This window comes from Oryx dammah, unplaced genomic scaffold, assembly GCF_014754425.2.
Source record: "Oryx dammah isolate SB20612 unplaced genomic scaffold, SCBI_Odam_1.1 HiC_scaffold_28, whole genome shotgun sequence".
Classification (NCBI taxonomy): domain Eukaryota; kingdom Metazoa; phylum Chordata; class Mammalia; order Artiodactyla; family Bovidae; genus Oryx; species Oryx dammah.
The window spans coordinates 32,926,958-32,947,356 of NW_024070212.1; the positions used below are offsets into that span (position 1 = coordinate 32,926,958).

The following is a 20,399-nucleotide window of genomic DNA, read 5'->3' on the forward strand; positions in this document are numbered from 1 at the left end:
AATAAGTGGTTAGAATATCTAATGAGTAAAGGAAGGAAGGCATATCCCTGTCCACACAAAGCCCTCTGCTACCCTTCACTTGCTTTTTCTTACTTTCATACCCACTAAAATCTTTCATCCTCTAGCATCAATGAAAAAAAGGAATGATTATGTAAATTACAATTAGTTCCTTTCACATCAGAGTATAATATCTCAGTTACTTCTTTCTCCTTTTTCAGTGACATGTATGTGAAGGGGGAAGACAAATCAGAATTTTGTGAAGTTATCATTTGTGACAGTCCCATCATGCACTTGGAATAAACAAATAGGGGAAAAGTATCCACTGTATGTGTCAGAAGCCCCCAAAATTTCTAGGTATGTGGCTGGGTAACCTGAAAACCTAATTTCACAGAAGAAATTTAATGACTGGTAATGGCAGTTGACACTTGTATTTTAATAGTGGTAGTAGGTAAAATATATTGGGAAATGTTATCTACATTACTTAATATCACTCAAAATGTATTACTATATTTGCTTATATATATATATATATGTAATATATAGCTGGTATAAACATATATATAGTATATATATACACACATGTGTATATATATATTTATAGGCTTCCCAGGTGGCACAGTAGTAAAGAATCTGCCTGCCAATTCAAAGCAAGAGACTCAGGTTCAATCCCTGAGATGGAAAGATCCCCTGGAGTAGGAAATGGCAACCTGCTCCAGTAATCTTGCCTGGAAAATTCCACGGACAGAGGAGGCTGGCAGGCTATAGTCCATGGAGTCACAAAGTTGGACATGACTGAGCAAATATACACACATGTGTATATATTATTATATATATTATATTATTATACACACATATGTGTGTATAACCTCAGGGATCCTGAGGTTGTATCATCTTATATTTATATACACACATGTATATTTATATACACATATATATGTGTATACAAATATACACACATATGTATATATGAACACATGTAAATATATATGCACGTACACACACATGTCCTCAAAGGAGAAAGCTATACCTTCACTGATTCTGAACTATATCATACCTACACCATACATTCAGTGACCATCACATGGGGTTAACAGGACTGATAGTATTCACTAATGCAAACTAACAAGGTATACTATGGGCAGAACCCAGGAGAGTATTAAACAAAGTTCAACAATTCAGTATGCATGTGACAAAAATGGACAAAAACGGTAGGGAAAAATTTTATTTTCAAGGACTCTGCAGACAATGATGAATAAAAAATTTTATTTCAACTATAAAAAGCTGACTTCATTCCACCCTGGCATACAACATTTATGGTGATGCCCGTTTGAATCTGAGGCAATACTGCTATCCCCATTCTTCCACCCCTAGAAGACTCTCTTAGAGGAACAACTTCCTACAATTTTCAGTCAAAAATTTATGATACATCAATCAAAGTAATGAATAAAACAAGTTTCTGCTTATCTGCTTATATAAAGAAATGAAACAAGCTGTGTATTTGTTTCTTGCTGTAAATTACCTTCACTCCGTGTACTTTTTGGTATATTCTGGTATGAAAACATCTCAAAATATAACAATTCAAGAGTTTAGGTCAAGATGACCCACCCAGGAAGCTGTAAAATTTGATGTGAACTGTGAAATGGAACTAGTTTAAAATATGAAGAAGCTCTAAGTTATTAGCCCTATTAGGAAAACAAAAGTCATTAAAGCTACAAAATAACAAGTGCAAAACATGCTGAACCTGTATTTCCAGGGAGTGACATTCCTATTGGCCAACAGGTTCCAAACTGACACCCACAAGGTGTAACTCTTCTTTCTGTTCCACTAGCTTTCTTTTCTCGTGTGAAAAAGTCTCAGAAATGACAATGAAAATATAGGAATCATTGAAATTTACCCTGTAGACCAATTCTGGAGATAACAGCCACAACACTGAGATGATTTGACATGTAGTGTTTACTTGATGACTTTCAATACTTCTAGGAACTCTCAAAGCACTAAACTGAGTGTTTCAGAATCTAAACTTCCTAGCAGCGTTTGTTCTTTTGGAATAAGACAAAAGACAATTTACTACCACAAAGGGATCAACCACAGCCAACTTGTCCATAGTCAAGTTTTACTTTAATGAGCAATTCAACTGGTAGACCTATGTCTATGCTTGCTCTTTACAATAATTTAATTTTAGACCAATTTTTTTTTAAGAGAAATTCTAGGCTTCATAAACGCAACAGTTAATCCTTTTGTAGATATAAGAAGGAGGGAATGGAGAAGTCTTCCCTTCAAATGTAAGATCATCTAAAACTATTTGCTCAGGAGTTCCCATACTCCATGGAAAAGTTCATCCGTCAATCTCAATTGGAAACCTGGCTTTTCCTTTACTTTAGAAGACACTCTCATTTTATTCATGGATTGTGTGAACTGTACAAACATGCATGAGTGCCATCAATTTCTCATTAAAATTTCTAATGTTCTTATAATTTCTAAGAGACAGCTAAAGAGTACTGCAACATGAACAAAATTTTAAATGAGCCAAAAAACACAAGTAATTGAAAACTGCCATAATAACCCAGATTTAAACAAAAAATAAGTTTGTATCTTGGGTAACATGAAAAAACTTCCATCTAACATCACAATAAATTCTAGATGACTTTACTAGTATATGAATTAATATACTAGATGTATTTATTTATTCTACCCCAACTGCAAATATATTAAATAATTATTTCTTCAATAGTTTCTCTTTCCCTTGGTGGTGGCATTTAAAACTGAGCAACAGTATTTAGCACTCAGTCATTTAGAAAAAATTTTAAAAGTTTTAGGAAAATAGCAACAGTTTCCATATACCATTTGAAGGGGTGAAGTTTCCTTTTGGGAATATTGCTGAATGGAACATTGTTTCTTGTCTAAATCACTCCTTTCAGGTCTCACCACAGACAGATAATTTCCAAATCTTACCTATGCCCAGATTGTTTTGGCAAAACTCCTGAGCTACCAGCACACAGCAGAGCTATTTTCACCATTTCTTTTCGCAGTGAGGATCTTGCCTCTCTCCTAAGTTCCCAGGTGGGTATATGAAAGATAAATTTCCAAAGCCAAAAAATGTCTTGGCATTGTTTAACTACTATTTCCCACTCAGCCTCCCAACCCCACCCTCCCAGCCCTCCTACAATTTATCACATCCAAATAAAACAGTAAAAATAAAAGTCAAGTCTTAAAAATTATCTCTCTTACCAAGAAGTTAGAACACAGCCTATATCCTCCCCTAATGAGCCTCAGTTTGAAAAGATCCTGATGAGGGGCTGAAGAACAAAATAGGTAACAGTTTTTAAGCAGGAGGTATGGAATCGTATCACCGAGGGGACTAATTTATCTGGACATTATATGCTCTCTGCTGAGGACTGATTTACACGCAGGTCAAAGGAAGTTTGCTTTCTGTGGTCCCCTGAAGCATAAATAATGTTTGTGATCATGAGGAGTTTTCCCCACAGAAAGTAGGGGCAGATGCTGTGGTGTCATCCTGGGGACTTCGATGATCTTAGCTGAGCTTTCCTATGCTGGGCCCAGGCTCCCGACAGGTTCTTCACCTTCGTCCCCTTGGCTGGCGGTTGATGAAATGGATGCTTCAGAATTCATTTTATAAACAGGACGTAGAAGGCCATCACAACGCAGGCGACTGCCACAGCAGCATGCAGCCTGGTTCCAATTACAGCAGCTAGCAGGAAATAGTAAAAAGAGAAAAGGAATCACACCTTGCCCTTTATATAAGTCCTCGCTTTCAAGGTGATATTTTGAAATCTTTAGTCACAGATGAAGAGACCTGTTAAGGGTCTCAAGAATCAACCCATCCAGGAATGTATTTAAATACTACTCAGGAACTTCCCTGGTGGTCTAGTGGTTAAGAATCTGCCTTGCAATGCAGGGGACTCTGGTTCGATCCCTGGTGGAGGAATTAAAATCCCACATGCTGTGGGGCAACTAAATGTACCAAAACTACTGAGCCCGTGTGCCACAACTGGAGAGTCTGTGTGCTGCAACTCTCATGACATCACTAAAACTCGACTCAGCAAATTAATCGAACTGGAGAGTCTATGAGCTGCAACTCACATGACACAACCAGGACTTGACTCAGCAAATTAATAAGTAAATAAAAATATTTTTTTAAATAAATAAGTACTACCCTTAAGCCCTAGGTTTTATGTGAATATATCATTAGTTTAAATTTTGCCCTATTTTGAAAAAAGATTTAGGTAAATAAGATTCCAGATGAAGGTGCCCAAAATAAAAAGTAAAAAAGGATCTGAGTTAATAAAATCAATACTTAAAAAAAAAAATCTCCAATATATTCTTCCAGAAATTCGGGGGGAAAAAAAAACAAAACTTTTCACTGGGAAAATATTACTCCCAACAATTCCAGTCTAGTCTAAAATTGTTTAAATTACACACTTTTATGCCACGGAGAATATTAAAATTACTTTGTAGCTAAAACAAACAATTATGTAAAAGTTGAACCAAATACAATCCCAGCCTGTCCCACCTTCACTTTGCAGCACCTCACTGTCCAGAGATGGCAACCTCCTCTCCCTGAACAGATATGATCTTACCTTTGTAAAACACACCCCAAACTCCCTTCTTTTCTGAGAGCAGCCAGGTTTTGAGACGAGGTACTTTCTTGAAGTAGGCACAGGTGCAAACAAATAGCAAACCAAACACCAGAATCCCATCCAAGGAGTACACTGTTACAGAAAGAGAAGAAAGCCGTGGGTGCTAATCCAGCTTGGGACAAGCAATGCCACTGGAGAACACAATGTGACATAATACCAAGGTGGTGATCTCAGCTGCAGTGCCAGCTCTGACAAGAGGGAGCCAAGGTCCTGGGACTAACAAGGTTACCTTTTCGTCCCCTCAAATCATGGAGACATGCCCCTTACAAAGATCTCACTGCCTTCTTCCCTCTCCTTTCAAGAACTGCAAGTTCTGAGAAGAGTGTGCCAGTTAATGTGGAATCAGCCTGCCAGGAATGGCCAGTGTGGGCAACATGTTGAGAGAAGTATAAGAATCCTTGGTGCCTGAGCTGAGAGATTGAAATGTGTTCTTACTATAAATCACTCATGTGATAAAGAAGAGCTAGATATTTAGCCAAGTCTTTCAGAGCTTCATCTGTGGATAAAGAATATGATAAAGCAAAAGCTTAATGGAAACTGCAAGAGTTAGAAATCATAAGACTACAATTTTCCTGTCTTTTATCTTATACTTCATGCATCATACTCTACTTACAAACCAAATTTTTGCCAGAGTAACAGATTCTTGAGAACAAACAAGCCAAAAAAAAAAAAAAATGTGAGGCTTCATCGTGGTGGAACAAGTGTGAGAAAAAAGCTTTGAACACATACTTCTAGTTCTTACATATGTAAACTGAGCTATGTCTGGTAAGCACAATGAATCATCTAAGTGGGAAAAAAAAAACAATCAGACCACAAAAGGGGGAAGGGTGACTAAAATTTATTCATTAATTACTATGTGTTCAATTGCTTCCTTCTTTCTCAGTTCAGATGACTTTTTTCTCTAAGTGATGACCCTTCCTGTACTGTGTCTAGTAACCTTAGACCTCTGACTGCCCAGAAAACTTCAAAAGAATATTTGACACAACTAGCATCTCCCAGTTCTGGACCACTCTATCTCCCCCTCTCCCTCCAGTAAAACTATCTCACAGCTAGATGTCACACAGCAATGGTCCAGTAAATTAATACATATACCAAGTTTTTAGGATGAACAATACCTTTACCTGCTAATCATCTCCTCCTGTAAGTTTTTGCAAAGCCAAAAGTCAGGAGGTGAAAATTGAATCTTCAGTATCAGGCTTATGGACAAGTACTTTTTGAGAAATACTCTCCTATGCCCCTCTAATCATACTGTCTAAGAGGCCTTGTCATCTTTTTTCCAGTAAGATGGACTCTAAAGAACACAAAGGCCTCGTTTCCTGTCCTTCGCTGGAATGTGGAAATCGTGTCTATATAATCGTGTTTGAAGAGGCCTGCAAAATTAGGTCAGATAAACAGGGTGGCAACTGCCACAACTTTAGAAGAGGCAGTAACCAACCCTTGCAACTTTCGCTACGATCTCCAGATGGGATCGCCCAGGCAAGACTTTAGAATCAAAAGAAAGCTTTCTGGCATTTTAACAAAATAAGAACTTATTTTTTTTTTAGGATTCACGTTCACCCCCCAAAAATGTGGGCCTTAAAAACCCTCTGTGATTTCTTGGTCCTCCCAAGATGCCTACTATCCGAAAGTATGAGAAAACAGAGGGCTGTGAGGAGGATGCTCTCATTTTCCTAGTGCTACAGCAACAGCTCGGGCTTCCCTGGTGGCTCAGACAGTAAAGACTCCGCCCGCAATATGGGAGACCTGGGTTCAATCCCTGGCTTGGGAAGATCCCCTGGAGAAGGGAAAGACTACCCACTCCAGTATTCTGGCCTGGAGAATTCCATGGACTGTATATTCCATGGGGTTGCAAAGAGTCGGACACGACTGAGCGACTTTCACTTCACAGCAATAGCTCAACCAGGACTGGCCTCGCGAAATGGCCTGTAAGGGCCAAAACGAACTTCTAGGAGAGAGAAGGGAAAACACAGGCTAGGGACCAAGGACTCGGGGTGTGGGCAACAAGAGGCACTGGGGGTTCTAGATGGGCACGCGACGGGGGAACCCGCGGAGTAGCATAGGAGACAAGAGTTAGGGACACGGAGAGGCCAAAGGGAGGACTCCGATGGGAGGGGGCGGGGAGAACGGCCACGTCAATCCCGGCTCCGCCCGCCACGTTTTCCCTAGTGTACTGGACTTCCATCCTTTGCTCTGGGCATTGGTTCTCACCGTTGGTCATGGCGGCTGGGCCCAGTCCTGGATAGGGAGTCCGGGGGAGTCAGTGGCGGTAGTGGCGAAGACCAGGGGAACCCAGCTCCCACTTGACACTTCCCGATCCGGGCCGCGGCGACGGGCAGCCGCCGTAGTACGCAGGCGCAAGGGAAGGGAGACGAGCGCCAAACGCAATCAGGCGTGGCTAGAAGATTGCAGAGCTAGGGGAACCTGCGTGGGTGGAGCTCGCAAGAAAAGGTGTGGGTGAGAAGAAAGCTGTCCAGAAGGCGTCCTTCGTGGCCATGGTAAACAATATCTTCTGGGTGCCCTTGCAGATTTAGTGCTGGGGCTAATCTGACCTCTTCCCGTCGTTGTGTTTGAAAAGGTAAAGTGAAAGAAACTGAAGTCGCTCAGTCGTGTCCGACTCTTTGCGACCCTATGGACTGTAGCCTACCAGGCTCCTCCGTCCATGGGATTTTCCAGGCGAGAGTACTGAAGTGGGTTGCCATTTCCTTCTCCAGGGGATCCTCCCGACCCAGGGATCGAACCCGGGTCTCTTGCATTGTAGGCAGACGCTTTACCGTCTGAGCCGGAAAAGGTAAAGGCTTGCAGTTTTGCACTTTATTTTGCGCTGTGGCAGCTGCTCTGGTTGTGTGTGCGCAGCAGCTCACCTGCAATGGAGAAGTCTCTCAAGCTTCCACGTAAGAGAACGCAGACAACTGCGGTCCTGAGGCGACGCCTGCAGCCTCTGGGACTGCGCTTGCTGCGCGGATCGTTCTTACTCCGTATGGAAATCTGGATAATGAGGCTGCATCTGAACTTTGAAATGAAATTAGGAACCTTATAACAAAAACAAGTTGCGTATTTCATGTGCTAAAGCTCCACGTTGTCGGGAAACATTTTGATAATTGCCGATTTGTATGAATTTTTCTTTAAACTATCAGGATGGTCTCGGTTATCTCCCGTATTTAGATAAAGTGGGGCCACCTCGGCCACTTTAGCCAGGAAACGGCGATATTGGGGCAGCCTTTCTCACACTTTCACAACTTGACGAAAAATACTTTCTGTTTAACGGTGGCGCAGAACGGAGGAGACAAAGCTACAGATCCCGTTTTCTGCATTGAGATCCTTAATTCCACACAACTCGATCTTCTTTATTAGAGTCAGGGCGAAAGTGCGACTGAATCATTCGAGGTTGAAATTGTAAGGTTACAGCTGGTCCGCGGTTGTCAAAGTCCTAAAGAGACCCTCTGCCCCTCTTGCTGCAGTGCCATCTGCTGGCTGCGACCTGCTTGGTTACCCCGAAGAAAAGCTACCAAAGCCTCCTAGGAGCTGGAGTAGAGGGGCAAGTCAAAAAAGGCCTGTTGGAGGACAGACTTCTTGTGAAAATGTGCTTAAATGCAGAAACAAAGGAACAAAAAATGAAGACGACATACAGAACAAATAAGACAAAGCAAATGATTTTGTGCCCATACACTCAGACAAATCCCCCAGCCCCAAAGAACTGCTAAGGAATACTCGAAAGCAATACAAAACGAAAAGTCCCTAATTGTCTTGGCCTTTGAACTTTTCATCAACAGTTATCTAAAACAGTATCAGCACTATCATCACTGGCCACGAACTGTTAGTTCCCTACACCAAGTTCCGTTCAGTTCAGTCACTCAGTTGTGTCCGACTCTTTGTGACCCCATGAATCGCAGCATGCCAGGCCTCCCTGTCCATCACTCACTCCCGGAGTTCACTCAGACTCATGTCCATCGAGTCAGTGATGCCATCCAGCCATCTGATCCTCTGTCGTCCCCTTCTCCTCCTGCCCTCAATCCCTCCCAGCATCAGTCTTTTCCGATGAATCAACTCTTTGCATGAGGTGGCCAAAGTACTGGAGTTTCAGCTTCAGCATCATTCCTTCCAAAGAAATCCCAGGGCTGATCTCCTTCAGAATGGACTGGTTGGATCTCCTTGCAGTCCAAGGGACTCTCAAGAGTCTTCTCCAACACCACAGTTCAAAAGCATCAATTCTTCGGCGCTCAGCTTTCTTCACAGTCCAACTCTCACATCCATACATGACTACTGGAAAAACCATAGCCTTGACTAGATGGACCTTTGTTGGCAAAGTAATATCTCTGCTTTTGAATATGCTGTCTAGGCTGGTCGTAACTTTCCTTCCAAGGAGTAAGCATCTTTTAATTTCATGGCTGCATTCACCATCTGCAGTGATTTTGGAGCCCCCCAAAATAAACTCTGACACTGTTTCCACTGTTTCCCCATCTATTTCCCATGAAGTGATGGGACCGGATGCCATGATCTTGGTTTTCTGAATGTTGAGCTTTAAGCCAACTTTTTCACTCTCCTCTTTCACTTTCATCAAGAGGCTTTTTAGTTCCTCTTCACTTTCTGCCATAAGGATGGTGTCATCTGCATATCTGAGGTTATTGATATTTCTCCCGGCAATCTTGATTCCAGCTTGTGCTTCTTCCAGCCCAGCGTTTCTCATGATGTACTCTGCATAAAAGTTAAATAAGCAAGATGACAATATACAGCCTTGACGCACTCCTTTTCCTATTTGGAACCAGTCTGTTGTTCCATGTCCAGTTCTAACTGTTGCTTCCTGACCTGCATACAGATTTCTCAAGAGGCAGGTCAGGTGGTCTGGTATTCCCATCTCTCTCAGAAGCCCCAAACTATTCTATATTCTAAACAAATTCATGTTCACCCACTTAGACTGAACCATATAGTTCATCTTCATCTTGAGAAATTCTCCTTTGTTACATACTATGGAATTGTGCTATTCTTGACCTGCAACTTCATTGTTCTCTTTCAGTTCAGTTCAGTTCAGTTCAGTCGCTCAGTCGTGTCCGACTCTTTGCAACCCCATGAGCTGCAGCACGCCAGGCCTCCCTGTCCAACACCAACTCCCAGAGTCCACCCAAACCCATGTCCATTGAGTCAATGATGCCATCCAACCATCTTATCCTCTGTCGTCCCCTTCTCCTCCTGCCCTCAACCTTTCCTAGCACCAGGGTCTTTTCAGATGAGTCAGTTATTCGCATCAGGTGGCCAAAGTATTGGAGTTTCAGCTTCAACAGCAGTCCTTCCAATGAACACCCAGGACTGATCTCCTTTAGGATGGACTAGTTGAATCTCCTTGCAGTCCAAGGGACTCTCAAGAGTCTTCTCTTTACCCAGATTCTTTTTTCCATGTAAATATAGATGTTCCTAAGATACTCACACCCTGTTTTTCTCACTATTAATTCTTACTTGGTGAACTATTCTGTTCCATGGCTTCAACTATCACCTCTATGTAGAGTTTTGTTTTGTGTTTCATTTTTGTTTGTTTGTCACTTGGCACAACTGGGCTCTCTGCAATGAAAGCGTGGACTCCTAAACCACTGCACTGCCAGGGAATTCCCGGTATAGAGGTCTTAAGTTGATGTCCTATCCAAGTTCCAGTCCCACATTTCTAGCAGATTTTCTTCTGACATCTGAAATGTTGAAAGTCAAACTTGCCCCATTCTGACTTTCCTGTTTCTATGATTGATATTCCTTTTTCCCTAATCACTGACTTTATTTTTTTTTTAAGTACAAAATAATTTATTACAGTATTATATAGGTTGGCATTATTTTACAGTGAATTCTTTTCTCTCAACAATTATGAATCTAAATATAAACTTAGCGTGAAGGAAAACAATTTTAATTAGAACAGTTTCTCTAAATAAAATCTCTTTTGAATTTATATTTGTCTTAAAAGGAAGTATTAATGTTACAGACATATTTATATGGTTCTGAAGAAAACATATTCAATGATGCTATTACTGTTTTCTGTACAAGATAGAACAAAAGCTGCTGCTGCTACTGCTAAGTCACTTCAGTCGTGTCCAACTCTGTGCGACCCCATAGACGGCAGCCCACCAGGTTCCCCCATCCCTAGGATTCTCCAGGCAAGAACACTGGAGTGGGTTGCCATTGCCTTCTCCGTACTGACTTTAGAATTTGTAAATTATCCTTAAATCAGTTAACTCCTCCCCCCGCCAAAATGTTGTTCCGACTGCCCACTTTTCAATTTTACATCCTTCGCTATAGTGGATGTTATCATTTCAGTCTTTAAGCATCAATTAAATCCTCATAACAGTGAAAACTTACATTTGTATAACATTTTTGACCTTTTTGAAGCAAACACACCTTGTCATAATATTTAATCCTCACAACTGTTATCACCCCTATTTTAGAGATAATCTCAGGCTTAGGGTAAGGACTGCTCAGTATCAGATTTGAACAATAATTCTGGTCTTCTGAACTCAGAACTAGAAAATTTTGCTTCAAACCATGACTGGTTTCCTTGAACAGCAGCCTCTGCCTCCTGAATATGTATCTAATTCCTTACCCTGCTATTCAAGGCCTTCCTGTACTCGGACTTCAAGCTGCAGCTGTGAAAAGACTTGTTTTGTGTTCTTCAGATGTACTCTTTGCTGTCATATTTTCGCTCATGATATCTACTCTTTTGGAGGTAACTTCATCTCATTTTTCACTAGATGGAACACCACCCCAACTCTGAAAGATGTCTTTTTTTCCCAGTCACTCTCAGAGTTTAAGAACAAAGTTTTAGGATAAAGAAATCATAGTTTAAGAACTAGGAAGGATAATTAGTTGTTTACTTATTTCAAAGGACAATGATATTCCACAGCATCTTACTGTGTCTTTTTTTCCCACGTGTCTCTGTTTTTCTTTCCTACCCTTTGTTCCCACTCTTACATTTATTTCCTTCCTTCCTTCTCCCTCCAGCATATTTTTTCTTTTCCATACTCAAAAAAGTGTTCTACCTTTTTTATTGAATAAAATGAGCCTCACCAGATTTTTATTTCAAAATTAGTTATACCAAGAATTTTATATTTTTTAAAATTATATTCTGCTTTCTCTCTGTAAGATTGGGTTATAATGATTGCTCCTTTCTAGGGTTATTGAAGGATTAAACAAACTACTGTTTACAACAAATACGTGGCCTGAAATATGTTCTCCATAAGTGTTAGGTATTACTGTTGTTCTTTGGTTTAAAAAATAATTATGCTTGTCTACTCTGTGTTGGGCACTTTGCTAAATTTTGCAAGAATAGAGACAAAAAAAAAATGGGTCTTTGCCCTCAGGAAACAAAATATATTTGGGAAGATAGATGAATAAACACATTTTAGTAGGGCACAGACATTGTGCATGAAAAGACATTATCTTTGATCTTCACAACTGCTTTGCAGAATAGTTATTCAGTGAGAAATCTGAGGCTCAAAGAAGGCACATGAGTGAGGTCACAGAACTAGTCTGTCTGACTTCAAAGCTCCCTTCCCCTTGTTATCACACTGACTCACATTAGGATGCTGTCCACTGATTCAGATCTGTAACGATCATGTTCCAAGCGTTAGTGTTTCTGTTGTCCTGAAAAGTCCTAAAGTCTCATGCTGAAGTCTAGGTCACTGGCTCTTGCAGCTCAAGTGCAAGGAATAAATAGAGCCCCACTGCCTGGGGACTCAATTCAGACAGTCCTCCGTCAGTTCATGTCAGCCTGCACTGGAGGACAGGCAGTTGTTGCCAAAGACCTGTCAGTCGAGAACAGTGGCCCATTTGTTAAGACTGTTGCAGTGCCTGTGGTGAACACTAATCAGTCATGCGGACCATGACTGTGGCATTCTGGTTTAACCAAAGAGTAAGTCCAGTCCCAAAGGCATAGCTTGTAACAATAGCTTCATTTGAATCACAACGTATTTGAAAAGGGATGTCAAACAGGCATTAATTTATGCTTCAAATATTTGTTCTGGAGCTTCTAAGTCTAAGGAATGTGAGAGCCTTTGGGAGCTCAAAGGTGATTAAGAAACAGACTCTGCTTTTAATAAGTTTTAAGATTTAGTGTATGAGACAAGCTGTGTGTATAAGTAATCAGAAAATACAGTAGAAAGAAGTATTGAAGGAAAATGAAAAGTGCTGTGGGAGTGTAAGGAAGTGCTTTCAGCTGGAGAGCTCAAAAGGCTTGAGGGAGGAACAGACAATTTAGCTGGACTTGAAAGGCACGTAGCATTTCAATAGAAAAGAAAGGTGGCCTAGTGGGAAAGTAGTGTAAGCGGAGCTTTGAAGATGGGCCAAGTTTGGGGCACAGCACCCTTTTCCCTTCCTCTTTTGCTGCCTAACTCCAAACATCTCTCAGGTCTCAGCTCAAACATTATTTGCACAAGGGAGGCTTTGCTGACCTTCTTGGGTCCCTTTTCCCCATGATAAGTTTCTAAAGCATACAGTACCTATTTTGTTCATGTCTCCCTCCTATACTGTAAGGTTCATGAACTCGGAACTGTGGTATTTGTATTATCGTTTTTGCCACAGTCCCATTAAAGTGCTGTTCATCACTTGGTAAATATTTGTTGCATGAATAACTGACAGTGACCTTGTGGAACTGGATTATAGAGTTTGTGAAGGTAACGCTGAAAAATAACATTGCAGCAGGTATTTATTGAGAAAAATCCACATATAAGTAGACCCACACAGTTCAAACCTATGTTGTTCAAGGGTCAGCTGCATATTCTTCATCTTTATTTTTCTTTTATCTTTTGTTGCCTGGTAGACCGTTTCTTTTCTCTTTGTCCCTTGAAGTCTGTTTCTGAGGACCTACCCCATGCCTCCCTTCTCTCACTTTTGTTTCTGTACAGTGTCTAACTATCACTGCTGTGTTGATGTCCCCCATGCCATTTTCTTAGTCGTGATTTCTCTGTGGATTTCCAGACCTGCACCTCCATTTGCCTACAGGACACCTCTGGACTCTTAAGTTCAGAGTGAATTCATTTCCTCCCCTCCCCAGTTGCTTTTCCATTTTACTTTCCAATTCATATTAATAGTGTTCCGTCTGGATATAAACCTCTCTCAGTAGCTCTCAGATTGATTCAGGTGCAAAGTACTATGAATTCTATTCCTAAAATTCCTCCATCTTAATTCAGGTTCTAATCAGCTCTCATCCTAGGTGGTCTCCCTGCTAACATGATTTCTTTTTTAAAGATGGGTCATGTGACTCTTCTGCTTAACAGTCTCTCAGGGACTCTGCACTTTGAATGAAGTTCAGTCTCTGAAGAGAACATTCAAGGCCACTCACAAACTCACACTCCAGTTTCCTTCCAGCCTCATTTTCTGCTTCTCCACCCAACAATCTTGACTCTGGCAAACCACCTGAAACATCTTGTAGAAGCACACCTTGCCTTTTCACTCTCTGGGCTTTTTTTCTTTTTAAAATTTATTTATTTTTCACACTTTAAACTTTTTGTTTTGTATTGGGGTGTAGCCGATTAACAACGTTGTGGTAGTTGCAGGTGAACAGTGAAAGGGACTCAGCCATACATATACATGTATCCTCCAAATGCCCTCGCATCCAGGCTGGCATATAACAGTGAACAGAGTTCCATGTGCTGTAGGTCCTTGTTGGTTACCCATTTTAAATATAGCAGTGTGTACGTGACCTTCCCAGAGTCCCTAACTATCCCTTCTCCCCAGCAACCATAAATTCTAAGTTTGTGAGTCTCTGTTTTGTAAGTTCATTTGTATCATTTCTTTTTAGATTCCACATATAAGGGATGTAAAAGGATATTTCTCCTCTGTCTGACTTATTTCACTCAGGATAACATTCTAGGTCCATCCATGTTGCTGTAAATGGCATTATTTCATTCTTTTTAATGGCTGAGTAATATTCTGTTGTGTATATGTACCATATCTTTATCCATTTTTCTGTTGATGGACATTTAGGTTGCTTCCATGCCTTAGCTATTGTAAGCAGTGCTGCAATGAACACTGGGCTGAATGTATCCTTTTGGATCATATTTTCCTCCAGATGTATGCCCAGGAGTGGGATTGCAGGGTCATATGGAAGTCTGGGCTTTATTTCTGCTCTATTCACAACACTGAATTTTTCCCCTTTACGTTTTGGATCTCAGGCTCAGAATGCTGGCTTATTCACACTGCACTGTTGATGACATAGTATTGTAATTGACTCTGCCCAAAAGTCCTTCACTTGTCATGTGTCTTATGTATTCTCTTTATCCCTATTCTCATTTCTCCTCCCCTGAAACTGTTGCAGGAAGGGGGTCCCCTTCCAGGGCCCGAAACTGGGCTCTAGTCTAACACTTGGAAATGAATTGTCTGAGGAGACATGTGCTGACAAAGCAAGACAAACCCTTTATTGGGAAAGGGTGCCCAGGCAGAGAGCAGTAAGGTAAGGGAACCCAGGAGAACTGCTCTGCCACTGTGGTTCAGACTGTGGTTCAGTCTAGGGTTTTATATTGATGGGATTAATTTCCGGGTTGTCTTTTGCCAATCATTCTGACTCAGAGTCCTTCCTGGTGGTGCACACATTACTCAGCCAAGATAGATGCCAGTAGGAAGGATTCTGGGAAGTGGTTGCACATGTGGTGTCTCCTTTTGACCTTTCCCGAACTCTTCCGGTTGGTGATGGCTTATTAGTTCCGTGTTCCTTGGCAGGACCTCCTGTCGTAAGACAACTCATGCAGATGGTTACTAGGGTGCCTAGCCAGGGTGGGTGGTTTCCGTCAGTGTGTTTCCTCTAACACAACCTTTCTAATGTATTTAATGTCTATGCTTTTTTTATATGATCCTATAAAAATATGTATTTTGTGTATGTATGTGTGTGTTTGGTCTTTTGTTATACTCTTATTGTATTTCTTATGTTTTGAATTTAGCAGTATATTTCTAAGCTCTATTTATGTTGCTAGTCTATAGCTTCTGATTGTTGCATAGTATGCCTTGGTGCACACCCAGCACATTTTACCTATCCATTTCCCTCATAGTGAACACTGTGGATATTTTATACGTGATTCCCTGGACAAGGCCAGTGTTTCATCAATACCTCACATACCAGTTCTCAACCTTTTCAGACCCAACAATCCTCCTTAAACAAAAAACAGAATGTCTCCTTTATTATTCTAAATGAAATTCACAATTAATATAACTTACTGTGGTAGGCAAGGAGATCCAACCAGTCCATTGTAAAGGAGATAAGTCCTGGGTGTTCTTTGGAAGGAATGATGCTAAAGCTGAAGCTCCAGTACTTTGGCCACCTCATGCGAAGAGGTGACTCACTGGAAAAGACCCTGATGCTGGGAGGGATTGGGGGCAGGAGGAGAAGGGGACGACAGAGGATCAGATGGCTGGATGGCATCACCGACTCGATGGACGTGAGTTTGAGTGAACTCCGGGAGTTGGTGATGGACAGGGAGGCCTAGCGTGCTGTGATTCATGGGGTCGCAGAGAGTCAGACATGACCGAGCGACTGAACTGAACTGCAGTAGGCAGCCTCTCAGATGTTTGCCTCCTGCTAGTCGCATCCTTGTGTAATCCCCTCTTCCTGAGTGTGGGCTGCACTTATCGACTTCTAGTGAACAGCATAGAAGAGATGGAATGTCATTTCCAAGGTTAGGTTAGGTTACCAAAAAACTGTAGTCCTGGATGTTCTTCCTGGTTCTCTCCCTCACCTGCTCTGAGAGAAGCCAGCTGCCTTGTTGTCAGCTACCCTAGGAAGTTGACATGGCAAGGAATGGAGGGAGGGCTCTGGTGATAGCCAGTGAGGAACTGAGGTCCTTAATCTGACAAACTGAAGTAACTGAATCCTGTTGACAACAATGTGTGTGATTTTGGAAGTGGATCCTTCCCCATCAATACTTCAGATCAGACTGAGGCCCAACCAACACCTTGACTGCAACATAAGGACCTTGAGCCCGAAGCATCCATCTGAATTGCATTCAGATTCCTGACCCACAGAAACTGTGTGATAAATGGTCACTGTTTCAAACCAAGTTTGGGGATAATTTGTTTCACAGTAATAACTAACCTAACTACGCACATAACTACAAAACTATAAAATGTAACGTTCTCACTATTATATAAATGTAAAATAAAGATAGTAAATTATAATAATATGTGTTTCAAGAGGGTTTCCCAGCTGGCTCAGTGGTAAAGAATCCACCTATCAATGTAAAAGATGTGGGTTCAATCCCTGGGTCAGGAAGACCTCCTGGAGGAGGAAATGGCTACCCGCTCCAGTCTTCTTCCCTGGAAAATCCCATGGACAGAGAAGCCTGGTGGGCTAAAGTCCATGGGGTTGCACAGAGTCGGACATAACTGAGTAACTAACACTTTCCCTTTTTTTCAGTGTCAGACCCCACTGATCAAGGGGTCAGCCCTACAAGAGTGCTCCTAACTTTAGATGTCAATGCATAGTAGTAGGGCCCCAGGCTACCCACAACTTCTGTCTGACCTGGCTAAAAATCAGAGTGTTCTATGACCTCCTCCCCCTTGGATTTGGTTATTTCCTAGAACAACTCACAAAATTCAGGGAAACACAAGGGTATCATAAAGGATACAGATGAGGAGACACATGGGGCAAGGTCTGGGAGGGTCCTGAGCACAGAGCTTCTGCCTCCATGAAGTTGGGGGTGCATCATCCTCCAGGCAAGTGGATGTGTTCCATAACCTGGACCCTCTCTGAACCTCCTACTGCTGGAACTGTGGTGCTTTATACAGGTATGATTAATTACTAATTCCATTTCTAGTTCCTATCCCCTCCTCTGGAGAGGGCTGGCAATTCCAAGCTCCTAATCATGGCTTGGTTTTTCTGGTGATCAGTTCCCATCCAAGAGCCATCTAGGAGCCCACCCAGAGTTGCCTCATTATAACAAAAGAAGCTCCTAATGCTGTTATGACTTAGGAATTTACAAGGATTTTAGTAGCCCTGTGTGTGTGTGTGTGTGTGTGTGTGTGTGTGTGTTGAGCGATTGTAGAGTGGGTGTCAAAGACCAGCTCTAGAACAGAACTGTCCTAGTGCTCTTTTCTGTTGTTCAGTTGCTAAGTCATATCCAACTCTTGGTGACCCTATGCACTGCAGCACATCAAGCCTCCGTCTGCTCTTATCACCTAACAAATTATAAGCATTTTAGGTGCTCTGGGCCAGGAAAGCAGGTGGAGGAGGGAGAAGGAGGTTTGGGCAGAGACCAATATATATACTTTCTACTATCTCATAGTTGCATTTCAGGAAAATTCAATGTACCTTAAAAGCTTAGCTAATTATGAGCAGATATTTTTTATTCATGGGGATGTTTAGCAGGACATTCAGAAATACTGTATTGTGAAGCAATCTTTCCCTGCATGACATCATCTCTTGTATCCCTAACTTTAGCCTTCTAATGCCCATGGTTTTCCCAAGCACTGTTCTGTTTAAAAAGAACAACAAACAAGCCCATAAAAATTAAATCTTCAGTCTAAGGGGAGATAACACTTCCTTGAGAACTGGTAGTGAAGTACAATATCCTCAATAACCAAAAAAGAGTTTGGCAATAAATCATGTGTGTGATAGTTGCTCAGTTGTGTCCAACTCTTTGCAACCCCATTGACTGTAGCCTTATAAATAGCTATGAAAAGAATAGAAGTGAAAAGCAGGGGAAAAAAGGAAAGACATACCCATTTGAATGCAGAGTTCCAAAGGATAGCAAGGAGAGATAAGAAGGCCTTTCTCAGCGATCAATGCAAAGAAATAGAGGAAAACAACAGAATGGGAAAGACTAGAGATCTCTTCAAGAAAATTAGAGATACCAAGGGAACACTTCATGCAAAAATAGGCTCAATAACGGACAGAAATGGTATGTACCTAACAGAAGCAAAAGATATTAAGAAGAGGTGGCAAGAATACACAGAAGAACTGTACAAAAAAGATCTTCACGACCCGGATAATCACAGTGGTATGATCACTCACCTAGAGCCAGACATCCTGGAATGTGAAGTCAAGTGGGCCTTAGAAAGCATCACTACGAACAAAGCTAGCGGAGGTGATGGCATTCCAGTGGAGCTATTTCAAATCTTGAAAGATGATGCTATGAAAGTGCTGGACTCAATTTGCCAGCAAATTTGGAAAATTCAGCAGTGGCCACAGGACTGCAAAAGGTCAGTTTTCATTCCAATCCCAAAGAAAGGCAATGCCAAAGAATGCTCCAACTACCACACAATTGCACTCATCTCACACGCTAGTAAAGTAAGTCTCAAAATTCTCCAAGCCAGGCTTCAGCAATACGTGAACCATGAACTTCCAGATGTTCAAGCTGGTTTTAGAAAAGGCAGAGGAACCAAAGATTAAATTGCCAACCTCCGCTGGCTCATGGAAAAAGCAAGAGAGTTCCAGAAAAACATCTCTTTCTGCTTTCTTGACTATGCCAAAGCCTTTGGCTGTGTGGATCACAATAAACTGTGGAAAATTTTGAAAGAGATGGGAATACCAGACCACCTGAACTGCCTCTTGAGAAACCTGTATGCAGGTCAGGAAGCGACAGTTAGAACTGTACATGGAACAACAGACTGGTTCCAAATAGGAAAAGGAGTACGTCAAGGCTGTAATATTGTCATCCTGCTTATTTAACTTACATGCAGAGTACATCATGAGAAACGCTGGGCTGGAAGAAGCACAAGCTGGAATCTAGATTGCTAGGAGAAAATCAATAACCTCAGATATGCAGATGACACCACCCTTATGGCAGAAAGTGAAGAGGAACTAAAGAGCCTCTTGATGAAAGTGAAAGAGGAGAGTGAAAAAGTTGGCTTAAAGCTCAACATTCAGAAAACTAAGATCATGGCATCCAGTCCCATCATTTCATGGCAAACAGATGTGGAAACAGTGGCTGACTTTATTTTTTAGGGCTCCAAAATCACTGCAGATGGTGATTGCAGCCATGAAATCAAAAGACGCTTACTCCTTGGAAGGAAAGTTATGACCAACCTAGACAGCATATTAAAAAGCAGAGACATTACTTTGTGAACAAAGGTTCGTCTAGTCAAGGCTATGGTTTTTCCAGTAGTCCTGTATGGATGTGAGAGTTGTACTATAAAGAAAGCTGAGCGCCAAAGAATTGATGCTTTTGAACTGTGGTGTTGGAGAAGACTCTTGAGAGTCCCATGGACTGTAAGGAGATCCAATCAGTCCATCCTTAGGGAGATCAGTCCTGGGTGTTCATTGGAAGGACTGATGTTGAAGCTGAAACTCCAATACTTTGGCCCCCTGATGTGAAGGGCTGACTCATTTGAAAAGACCCTGATGCTGCGAAAGATTGAGGGCAGGAGAAGGGTACGACAGAGGATGAGATGGCTGGATGGCATCACCGACTCAATGGACATGAGTTTGGATAAACTCCGGGAGTTGGTGATGGACAGGGAGGCCTGGCGTGCTCTGGTTCACGGGGTAGCAAAGAGTCGGACAGGAATGAGCGACTGAACTGGACTGGACTGCAGTCCGCCAGGTTCCTTTGTCCTTGGGATTTCCCAGGCAAGAATACTGGAGTGGTTTGCCATTTCCTTCTCCAAGGGATCTTCCCTACACAGAGATCGGACCCAGGTCTTCCATTGAAAGCAGATTCTTTACCATCTGAGTCACCAGGGAAGCCCTGGCAATAAATCATAGTGGAACTCTAAGTTGTTCAAATTGTTTAAATTCACCCCTGTCTAGCCCCTCAATGATCCAAAGCTCCACAGTACCGAATCAGG

At 41.8% G+C, this 20,399-nt stretch overlaps 1 protein-coding gene across 1 annotated transcript; it reads right to left on the reverse strand.

The window, feature by feature from the left end:
* Window positions 1–1,208: 1,208 nt before the first annotated feature.
* TMEM167B (transmembrane protein 167B) lies at window positions 1,209–7,006 on the reverse strand. The gene is made up of 3 exons (XM_040232180.1): window positions 6,867–7,006; window positions 4,599–4,730; window positions 1,209–3,709 (listed from the first exon to the last, which is right to left on the reverse strand). Exons 1-3 carry the CDS (start codon window positions 6,874–6,876, stop codon window positions 3,627–3,629), a joined length of 225 nt encoding a protein of 74 aa, XP_040088114.1. The 5' UTR covers window positions 6,877–7,006; the 3' UTR covers window positions 1,209–3,626.
* Between the last annotated feature and the right edge of the window lie 13,393 nt (window positions 7,007–20,399).